At 32.7% G+C, this 11,954-nt stretch overlaps 1 protein-coding gene across 5 annotated transcripts in view; it reads left to right on the top strand.

Annotated features, from left to right (window-relative positions):
* The first annotated feature begins 210 nt into the window (after window positions 1–210).
* The window catches only part of LOC111715201 (guanine nucleotide-binding protein subunit beta-1), a 16,651-nt gene continuing 4,907 nt past the window's right edge, over window positions 211–11,954 (top strand). Inside the window, exons 1-8 of one of the 5 annotated variants that reach the window (XM_023490489.1) lie at window positions 476–587; window positions 3,170–3,233; window positions 8,018–8,103; window positions 8,261–8,320; window positions 9,137–9,200; window positions 9,580–9,743; window positions 10,486–10,564; window positions 11,005–11,121. In XM_023490489.1, coding sequence (XP_023346257.1) covers window positions 3,177–3,233; window positions 8,018–8,103; window positions 8,261–8,320; window positions 9,137–9,200; window positions 9,580–9,743; window positions 10,486–10,564; window positions 11,005–11,121 — 627 coding nt within the window. In that variant the 5' untranslated portion in view covers window positions 476–587; window positions 3,170–3,176. Of the gene's footprint in view, window positions 588–3,169; window positions 3,234–8,017; window positions 8,104–8,260; window positions 8,321–8,364; window positions 8,511–9,133; window positions 9,201–9,579; window positions 9,744–10,485; window positions 10,565–11,004; window positions 11,122–11,954 lie in introns of all 5 variants that reach the window. The other 4 variants (XM_023490487.1, XM_023490486.1, XR_002768185.1 and 1 more) reach the window with 4 other exon arrangements.

Genomic DNA, 11,954 nt, shown 5'->3' with positions numbered 1-11,954 from the left:
ATATATGTGTTGAATGAAATACAGGAAATGGCGTCATTATCAGTAGTTAAAATGATCAAAAGTTCAAAGAAACGGTCAATGCATGTTCAAATGATCGATAGTTCAAACTGCAGTAGTTCTAATGCGGATCCACCCACTTTTCTTTGAAATATTATAAAAGACGACCTGTCGGCTTGCTGGGTCCAAATCTTAATCCTTATCAGTATGTAGGTCTGCAGAGTTGAGTGTGTGTATGTGTGGGCCGCTATACGGCGGTATTGATTCCTCAGTACAGTTTCAGCCATCTTGAATTCATCAGTTGGAAAAGTGAAATTTATACTAAGATTTACTTGAATATTAATTAATTGTTAACAATTTTCTCCTTTATTCGAGTGCTTGCTTCAACAGAGCTGTAAATGCTGATTCTCGTTTAATAATATAGTGATGTAATTGTCAGTGAATTATGTTTTTACAGAAATAATTCGTGTCACTGAAAACGATGTTTATTTTTCAGAAAAATATGAAGTTTCGTTTCCCCTGTTTATGAGATGTAATAAGAATTTAGATATTTTATTGTGATTAGTCTAGCCGAGTTAGTTTATAAATAGGTAAGCAATGCTGCAATATTAAACATTTTAAATTAGATATCAAACTATTAAAGTTGGAATTGTCCAAAAATCGTATACTAGGAATATACCTAAGATCCTATACGATGTAACTAAGTTTTAGTCTACTGGTCCGAGATGGTTGCATAGTTTTAGGTTTAAATTTACATTGTGCAGGGACTGAAATCCCTTTCGCTTTTAAAATAGTGCTAGAAACACCTAACTAAACTTTTTTAGACATTCTTTTAGTTCACATATTGTTGTTCAGATTAAGATAGATTTCGTCTGTTAGATTCGTTAGATTGGTTTTAAAGTTTGTGTTTGATGATATTGTAAATCCTATCAATGCTTGTCTTTAACATAAATATTCAACACGAGCATCTAAAATTAACGAACATAATATATCCCTGCAGGTTGAAATCATTTTAGATTATATTTTCTTCTTCGCTAAAGCCACAGTTTGGCAAAAAATTAGATCAATTAAGGCTTGAACCTTCTCTAAAATAGAGTTGTAGCCCTGAGAATACAAATGACATCACAGAATCTTACCTGAGACTATTTCTAGATTTGTGTAAAATATTTTTTCTATTTTGTTTTTAAAAGAAATTCAATCGAGTTAAAAGGAAGGATTTGCGTATGATTATGCTTGAATATGAAAGATTTTGCTGTAAACAATACTTACTCACATTCTCAGCTTGATGTAAGCTCATGCCTAATCATGCACATGCATTTAAAATGATGTCATACTCTTAAACTACTCAGAGAAGCAAAATCTAACCCCCACCCTTAGTAATCGAAAGATAAGTAAAAGGGTTCTTTCTTTATTTTCTTTTATTATGAATGTTACATAATTTTCTACTGTTAATTTCTATTAATGCGCGGATAATTCAGAGCAATGGTCAGGGGTGTATATTTTTCATTCTTCTTGATACTTCCCTAAAATTCATTTATATCCGCTCCGGGCAAACAACTTGTGGGGGAAAAGATATATGAAGGGTGGAAATGATTTTTCGAGAAAATAAACACCCCTGTCAGCTCCTTAGTCTGACCTAGCCACAGCGATCGGCCCAGAAAGTGTTCTAACATATCCCTGAAATAATGTTTTAAAAAACGCATAGTTTTCGTGTTGAAAACTATTGGANAATATCACCTGTTAAAATATGATTATAATATGAGGAATATGGCTGATAATATACATAGTTCTGGGGTTTTTAGCTGCCCTGTAATTTTGTAAATTGTGTATACTTTAGCAGTTTATAGTTGTCTGTTTACATTTCACTTGATTTATAAACAAAGTTTACCTAAAGAGCGCAGAAATCAATCAGTTTTCTTAAAATACTTATTAAATTTTTGGGTTTTTTTCAAATTCATGTCAAATTACAATTAGAAACGACACATTCATACTGTGGGGAATATATTTAGCTTCGAAATTCATCTATATATAAATTTGGCTTGTCTGTCTGTTTGTTTGTCTGTTTGTTTGTCTGTTTGTTTGTTTGTTTGTATCCAATAAACGTCAAAACGGCTGAACCGATCGGGCCCAAATTTTTTGTGGGACATCTAAGGACCCCAGGGAATGTTTATGAAAAATCAAAATTTCAAATATTTGTCTCTTTTTTTAAAAATTTTGAAAATCCGCGAATTATTTTTGTTTAGTTTTACGATGTACACAAAGAGAACATGTTCACAACTAATTTAGAAGATGGGCGCGAAGCGCCCTTTAAGGCTAGAAAGAAGGGCGCGAAGCGCCTTGAATTTCTAGTTTATTTAATAATTGGGGGCAATTCTAGATTATTTTGCCCATATTTTTATGATAAATCAAAAAAATTTGCCATCCTAAAACCTAGTGTTTTCTGAATGCAAACTTTTATATAGATTAGGTAGGCCTATACAATTTTGAAAATTTATTAATTCTTTTAAAATAATACTTTCTGATAATCCTGAAAATCGCAATTCAGAGCCATAAACTATCCGAAATGATGTACATTCAATGCACGTAAAACGACGACTTTTTTGTCCGCCAGGTGTCTCTCACATGGAACCACAGAAACATCGAGAGCAAAGACACCTGGCAGCCAAGTAATCGTCGTTTAAAAAGCATCCTTCAAAACAAATGAAAAATATTATAAAATATCAACTATAGTAGCGATCACAAACGAATATTTTTCATATACCCCCTTTCATTTTTCGTGAACACTCCCTTTAAGTTCATATACATTTACGTTGTGAAGAAAAATTAAGGGTAATATGTATCTTTTCATTTTGCTCTAATAAATTTAAATATTTACCCTTTTAATGTAACGATCAAAGTATGAACTTTTGTTGGGATTTTTTGCAATATCATGCGTCAAAATCTCAAATTATGAGAAAGAACAGAGAAAATGTTGGTGAATTTTATGTCTGCTTTTAGCTTCATTCGCCTTTAATCAAGAGGGTTAAGATTCTGATTAATATAAACCCTTGTAAAGAGATTTCTTATGGCTTTTGTCAACCCGGAAATTGTGCGGTAATTTTTCTGGAGCAGTTCACTCAGGGGGGTTAAAACAGATGAGATGAAATATATTTTCATTATTCTTATTTTTTAGTTTTACGATGAACGAGACGGAGTTATTGAGGCAGGAGACGGAGCAGCTCAAGAGTGCCATCAAGGTCAGTAATTATTTGTTTTTAAAAAAAAATAAGTTTTATTCCCAAGGAAATTATTTTGAAAAATCCCCTCTCCCAAGGAAAATGACTTTCTAAGACTTTCTCTCTTTCTTTTTAGTTACTTTTTACCCAAAAATCCGTTTATATCACACAATTCAATGATACCAACCTCTCAATTTATTTTTGCACAGTAAGAGGCAAATCGATTAAAACTGGAAGGAGGGGATACGATTTTCAAGAGAAAACATATTACCACTAATCCAACGAATATTTTGTCTTCACTTTGGTTTCGTGTAAAATATAGTTAGTGCAACTGAATATCATGTTTATTTATGATATCAACCTTAAAATGAAAAGGTTTAGCCAATAATAAATGAAAGGAAAGAACGGTAAGGAAGACGCGACTAAAACGAACATTTTTAAACAATCAATGTTTTTGCGTTTAGTAACAGACGGTGTTGAAATCTCCATACTCAAATTCCTCAATTTTGTAAGATTTCGGATTTAAATTGAACTGACCTACAAATATGGCAATTTACTTTGTCTTATTTCAATGCCCAGAACCCTCTAATTTTAGTTGAGGTTCCCTTCAATTTCTAGTTTTCTTTTTCTTAAATATCCTTTTTGTTATATCTATTCCTATTCGTTCTCTTGTTCCTAGTTTGACACCTCCCCCTCTCCCTAAATAATTATATCTCTTGTCTTCCAAATGTGAACCGCCCACTCCTTGAACCGTCCCCAGTCTATAGTTTAGGACAGCTCATGAATGATCTGCAAAATATCTGCTTCTCTGCCAACCATCAACGCAAAATAATTTGCGTACGCGAAAATGTATGCGTATGTCAGTCTGTTTTGCAAAGTATACAACTCATCTTTGAATAATAAATTAAGATTTGTTCTCATTTTTCAATATATTTCCATCTCTCTCGTGGTTTGTCCTTGTAGGTGTGTCATGGAATACTTGAGATTGCCAACCCATCTGATATTTGTATATTTTATAAAACCTCGTAAAACATCTAGATAATTAAGTTATTATACTTTGTAATCGGTTTATATTAAACTCATTACATTTATTGATGATTATGTTTAGCCCTGGAGGTTGGAAATTTGACCCTATTGATCTGTAGATCATCAAGCTTAATATACCNACATACAACCTTCATAATTCTTCTTTCCTTTCCTTCCTTTGTTTTTCATCTTCTTTACTGTCTTATTTATTTTTCGGCTTCCTTACTTATTATTACTTATTTACTTATTTATTATTAATGCTCTTTTTTGTCTGTATTTTTTGAAACACTTTAAAATTCCACTCTTCCCTCTTCTATCATTAATTCATTAAAGTAAACCTATTATCCTATTATCCTGAATTATTTTAAATTATTGAATTATCCTTTATCTGATTTACAAATTAAATTCTCAATTTACATTCACTACGCATATATTCTTAAAATATATTAAATTGATCATTTTCTGTATTTCAACCCCAGGCCCCTTAATATAGTTTAGTAGGTAGGATTATTATTGTCAAGTAGGTAGGATTAGTATAATTGAGTAGGTAGGATTAGTATATTTGAGTAGGTAGGATTAGTATAGTTGAGTAGGTAGGATTAGTATAATTGAGTAGGTAGCATTAGTATAGTTGAGTAGGTAGGATTAGTATAATTAAATAGGTAGGATTAGTATAATTGAGTAGGTAGGATTAGTATTGTTGAGTAGGTCGTATTAGTATAGTTGAGTAGGTAGGATTAGTATAGTTAAGTAGGTAGGATTAGTATAGTTGAGTAGGTAGGATTAGTATAATTGAGTAGGTAGGATTAGTGTAGTTGAGTAGGTAGGATTAGTATAATTGAGTAGGTAGGATTAGTATAATTGATTAGTATAGTTGAGTATGTCGGATTAGTATAGTTGGGTAGGTAGGATTAGTATAGTTGAGTAGGTAGGATTAGTATAGTTGAGTAGGTAGGATTAGTATATTTGGGTAGGTAGGATTAGTATAGTTGGGTAGGTAGGATTAGTATAGTTGGGTAGGTAGGATTAATATAGTTGGGTAGGTAGGATTAATATAGTTGAGTAGGTAGGATTAGTATAGTTGGGTAGGTAGGATTAATATAGTTGGGTAGGTAGGATTAATATAGTTGGGTAGGTAGGATTAATATAGTTGAGTAGGTAGGATTAGTAAAATTGAATAGGTAGGATTAGTATAGTTGATTAGGTAGGATTAGTATAGTTGGGTAGGTAGGATTAATATAGTTGAGTAGGTAGGATTAATTTAGTTGGGTAGGTAGGATTAATATGGTTGAGTAGGTAAGAATAGTATAGTTGAGTAGGTAGGATTAGTATAAATCATGTCTGGAATAGATATATATCCTACGAGTAGTATATCATGACTGGAATAGATATATATCCTACGAGTAGTATGTGTAACCATGCTTGGATTGGATATATATCCTACGAGTAGTATATACCATGCTTGGATTGGATATCTATCCTACGAGTAGTATATACCATGCTTGGATTGGATATATATCCCACGAGCAGTATATACCATGCTTGGATTGGATATCTATCCTACGAGTAGTAACTACCATGCTTAGATTGGATATATATCCTACGCGTCATCATGATGCCCGCCGCCCAGGATGGTTATATATCCTACGAGTAGCATGTATCATGCCTGGAATAGATATCTACTCTAAGAGTAGAATATATCCTTTTTGGAATGGATATCTATCCTACGCATATCTAATTTCTAAATCATCAACTTCCATTCATTAACATCTAATTAAACTCTAGTTTAAACCAACCACAGGCCAGGATGTGAACACGTGATCTCATTTAACCAATTGAAATACTGAGTTTTGTATCACGTGACCCTGTATTCAACCTATGATATATGGTGGTTAGATGATGAACCACAAGAAAGGTATTGAAACCACCCATCGAGGATTTATGAAGAGGGGTGTGAAAATGCTCAAAAGCAGAATTATAAAATTAATTGTCATATCTTTAATGAAGAATTTTTTTGATCAGATTGAATTTTGATTTTTAATACTTTGTTGTTATGATATTTTTAAGAGCATTGCAATAACCCCTGTCTAAATCTAATCGTGTAAATGAGAGTTCTGTAGTATGTGTAATATGCATGCTGTTATCTTATCTTATAGACATCCAATTCATTACAAACAGGGGGGAGGGGTATATACAGGTTATTGGATTCTACTTTATTATTCATTAACAATCTCACAAGTATTAAAAACGTTGTTTTATATATAAATATATCTATTTCTGCGGGATCCACTATTTTCTTGTTCTATTATTATCTAATTTGATCTAAATCTAGGGTTTATACTGGTACCATAACACACTAGGAACAGGTGTAATGAACGTAAAATAAATACCTTTGCAAGAAACTGTGGGATTTTTTGTTCAATGTTCATGTATTCCGTGCTGTCTTATTTACATTTTCTGCTTTTCTAGTGTGTTATGTTTATGTTAAAAGCTGTGTTTATATTTATGTTGTATCCTTGTGTGGTCTGGAAATAGGAATCTGCAGATTAATTTCAAATATAAGGTTTAGATTAATAATCCAATCGATTATAAAATACTAGGTTGTCTGTTCTATATTCATATCTGTTCATCATGTTTCTATTCATTATCTTTTCGAGGGTTTCTTCTCCAGACCTTATGTTAATTCGTTTCTTCTTTGCCCTCGGCAACAATGGAAAATATACAAATTTAAATTTTAATGATTTTAGGGCAACTTTAAAATTGGATACATATGATAGGAAAAATTCTAGAACAAAAGGAAAATCAAGAAGAATACTAGAAGGATAGAAAGGATACTAGAAGGTAGTAAGGATACTAGAAGGTAGTAAGGATACTAGAAGGTAGCAAGCATACTAAAAGGTAGTAAGGATACCAGAAGGTAGCAAGGATACTAGAAGGTAGCAAGGATACTAGGAGGTAGCAAGGATACTAGAAGTATAGGAAGGATACTAGAAGATAGTAAGGATACTAGAAGGTAGCAAGGATACTAGAAGGATAGGAAGGATGCTAAAAGATAGGCAAGGATACTAGAAGGCAGGCAAGGTTACTAGAAGGCAGGCAAGGATATTAGAAGTCAAGAAAGGATACTAGAACGCAGGGAAGGATATTAGAAAGCAGGCAAGGATACTTTAAGTATAGGAAGGATATTAGAAGGATATGAAGGATACTAGAAAGATAGGAAGGATACTAGAAAGATAGTAAGGATACAAGAAAGATATTAATGATAATAGAAGGATACTAGAAAGATAGCAAGGTTGCTAGTAGTGTAGGATTGATTTTAGAAAGACAGGAAGGGTACTATAAGGCCTGGAAGAGTACTAGAAGGCAGGAAAGGAAACTAGAAGGATATGAAAGATGCTAGAAGGATGGGAGGATACTAGAAGTAAAGGGAGGATACAGAAGTATAGAGAGGATACTAGAAGTATAGGGAGGATACTAGAATTATAGGGAGGATATTAGAAGTATAGTAAGCATACTAGAAGAATAAAAAGGATACTAGAAGGATAGGAAGGTTACTATAAAGTAGGGAAGGATTCTAACAGGACAGTAAGGATACTAGAATTACAGAAAGGATACTAGAATTACAGAAAGGATACTAGAATTACAGAAAGGATACTAGAAATGTAAGAAGAATACTAGATAGGTAGGAAGGATATTAAAAGGACGGGAAGGATACAAGAAGGCAGGCAAGGATACTAGAAGCCAAGCAAGGATACTAACCTCTATATAAAACTAACCAGGAGGGAAGGAAAGCTGCTTGTGATACTAACCTGGCCCAGTATGCTGGATCTATGGAACCTATTGGCAGGATTCAAATGCGAGCTAGGGAAGCGGGACTTTTTTAAAAATACCTTAACTCCGCCCCCCCCCCCTCTCATAAAAATGTTTCTTTTTAAGTAATGAAATCTCAAAGACATTTACATCCCCCCCCCCCCCATAATAGAAGTATGAAATCAATTTTTCCATTGTCCCCGCATGAACAGAAAGACTCTGCGTGGACATTTGAGTAAAATCTATGCGTTGATGTGGAGCTCAGACACAAGGTATCGTGAAATCCTGTACCTTTATTTATTTTTCTTCTGTTCAGGAACGACGTAACGCTGTTAACGATGCGTCGCTTACAGAGCGTACGCAGTCCATGAACCAAGTCGGACGCATTGTTATGCGTACACGACGAACACTCAGAGGACATCTGGCAAAAATATACGCAATGCATTGGGCTTCGGATTCGAGGTTTTTTTAGTTTTTTATTTTAGTTTTTTATTGTGAAGGATTTACAATGCTGTTATCTCAATAAAGTTTAATAGCTTAAATATTTTCATGATTTGATATTGTAAATCCATCGCACGGATAAAACAAGAACACTATTCAACAAACTGGTAAATTCTTTAACTTAAAATAATTTTTATAGAATTCTTCTTGTGTTATCCAAAGCATTTTATTTAGTTTTTATTTCGATGCGATTTTTATGTTTTCACTTAAACGTCATTTTACTTAGTTAATAGATGTTTTTACACTTTGAAATTATAAAAAAATTATTATTGCCTCTCTTGCTCAGTAATCTTTGGGGGAAACCTGAATTAGACTGCCCAAAGTGCAAGCTCTTGTACTTGGCTTATTTTTGTCCCCTGAAACTCCATTAAAAGTGCCATTTCGACAATAAACAATGATGGATATATCATGTTAGACAAATCTTTTAAAGTTACCGTTGTGAATCAGACATACCACTGTTTAAATGGAGAGTCACTTCAAAATTACAACTGTAAGAAAACGTCGGCCAAAGATTAATTTATTTTGAATTGTAAATTTGTCCTTGAATATTGTGAGAAACCTGGGCTTTAGAGCTGTTTCTTGAGTAGGAACCTGGTGAGCGCTAGTCAGGATGGAAAACTGATTGTCTGGGATAGTTACAGCACAAATAAGGTAAATGTTTCATTTTATTTCAATAAGGTTGGTCTATCCCAAATATTTTTTTGTGCTTTTTTCGAATCAAGACGAAGATTTCTAGCTGCTTTTTTCTGTAATGAACATTGGTACTTTTAATCTGCATAAACTAATGCCCTTATAGCTTTTAGCATACTAAATTAGTCCTAATCCATGACTTGTCGCTGTTTAGATTTGTAGATAATTTTAAGACATCATCAATCCTACTTTTTCATTAATATAAATATGGCATAAAAATGTCGAAACTTGGCAAATATGGCTTCTGAAAATTGTATGAATTTTTTGGGTTACGAATAATAATTAATTATTACAAGTTTACCGGAAGTGCGGAATTAATATGATTTTTACAATATTTTAGGTGCACGCCATACCTCTGCGTAGCTCTTGGGTTATGACCTGCGCATATGCTCCTTCTGGTGCGTATGTAGCTTGTGGAGGCTTAGACAATGTGTGTAGTATATACAGTTTGAAGACCAGGGAGGGGAACGTTAGGGTCTCAAGGGAGCTCCCAGGACACACTGGGTAGGTATCTTAAAAGCAACACGGGGGGGGGTATTAACCAGGTTCTTCGGAAATAGATCAAGTATACAGACGGGATTAACTAGTTTGACAGCTGTATATTTTTAGATTATCATTTAATTATAGAAAGATATTTTTTGATATATTTTTGTCTGCATAACATTTATCTATATTGTGTCAGTGGGGTGAACGTGACTAGAACTTAGTCTCAGTGAACTCATTGTGCATTTTTACGTTAAGCATCTTCAAACCGTCTTGTCAGAATCCCGGTACGTGTGAACAATATATCCTTAATAGTTTATCCATGTATATAACGATGAAGTTTTATGCTTTCGATTAAAAGATAGAAATGGGTGAATTTTTATTTCAACCTTGAATTCTTTTTAATATTATATTATTTTTAATCTTCAAAAGAATTAGGATTTTATCACATTTTACCTTTTGAACGTCGATTAAATTAGTATTTGTTACCCCCCTCCCCACACTCACACACACACACACACTCCCCCCAACCCCCCAATCCTATTTTTTCAACAATCTTGACTTTCTGGTTACTATAATAAATCAATTCAGATTTCCACGGATTGAAGGTTGGCTGTGAGTACTGATTATTTGAATTATTATAGTGCATACAGTATACACTCCTCTTATTCTTAAGAGAGTAATTGCTCTTTTATCATTCATTTACTTTAATTTGTCAGGTTAAAATTTCATTTTAAATTTTTACAATGTTTAATATTTTTAGGTACCTGTCTTGTTGCCGATTTATCGATGATAATCAGATAGTTACCTCCAGCGGAGATATGACCTGCGCGCTCTGGGACGTAAGTATCCAAATCTTATCAGATATAAACCAAATCTTATCAGATATAAACCAAATCTTATCAGATATAAACCAACAGTTTTTTCCACAGTTTTTTCTAGCTTGAGGAGGATGTTTATGAAATTAGTTTTAGGATGAACTGTAATTAGAAGTTCTATGATTTTTTAATAAAGCTTTGTCTGATCAAGTAGAAATTATATATTAATGTTTATGATTTTGAAAATATATAAAAATTATCAAAATTAAACACCTTAATAACGTTAATATCTTCAACTTAATTGATTTCAATTATAGAATTCTTAATTTGAGTAATTCATAAACAAAATTATATTTACAAAATTTAGTTACTTATATGTTGAGTATTGATGCTGAAGAATTGGTATTAATATTAACTGAAGTTATGGTACATATATTGTAAACTGTACAGTGTACTGTTTCTAGGTTGAGACAGGACAGCAGATGGCTGTGTACAACGGTCATACTGGAGATGTTATGTCACTATCTCTCTCTCCGGATCATAGAACTTTCGTATCAGGAGCATGCGATGCTTCAGCTAAGGTAAAGAATCAGGGTTACTCTCGACTTTAACTAGAAGAGTGTCATATGTCGTTGTTGTTGTTATTGTTGTCATTGTTTTTGGTATTGTTATTGTTGCATAATGCATATGTGAAAAATGGATAGGATCACCCACCTTTATTCTAGAAAATGAAATGAGAGAAAAATTTGATGATTTACTTTAATAACTTTGACAATATTAAAGATGGAAAATGTACATATGAGATTTTAATAGAGAAGAAAATAAGAGAATAAAAATACCAAAACGAGAATATATTTAAAGGAAAACTTGGGATTTATTATTAAACAATCAAAAATAGATTTGTGATAGAAAAGTTTTGTCGTTGAAACAATATGGAAGTTGTTTTATCTCATTGAACAGAAAACTATTCTTAGGAATTCGTACTGCAAGTGAAGCAGACATTTAATGAATAAATTATAGGTTTTAGTTAAATTAGTGCATTTAAACAATACAATACAATCTAAATACAGAAGTTCAATATGGCAACCCATCTTAATTCTGTAAAGATTTTATTAATACGTTTCGTAAATTAGATAAATATTTTATCTTAGATTTTTTAAAACCACTTTGCAAAGAAATAAGGAACTTATGAAAAATAATGACGTTCTTGAAGAAGTACATAATTAAAGAATTTTTAATAATTATTTTGTTACTGATTAGTGATTATGTCAAGCTTATCAATTTATGAACTTCCGATCACACCAGGATTTATATTCGACTCATGTTCTTAAAGGGGAAGATAATCAAGTAATGAAATATTCTCTCTGATGCATTTTCAATGGAATGGGTATGCGTTTGGAAGGCCGCGGGGGGG

Source organism: Eurytemora carolleeae, unplaced genomic scaffold (assembly GCF_000591075.1).
Source record: "Eurytemora carolleeae unplaced genomic scaffold, Eaff_2.0 scaffold1728, whole genome shotgun sequence".
Taxonomy (NCBI): domain Eukaryota; kingdom Metazoa; phylum Arthropoda; class Copepoda; order Calanoida; family Temoridae; genus Eurytemora; species Eurytemora carolleeae.
The sequence above is the reverse complement of the archived record's forward strand: the minus strand, read 5'-3'. Positions and strand labels throughout refer to the sequence as shown.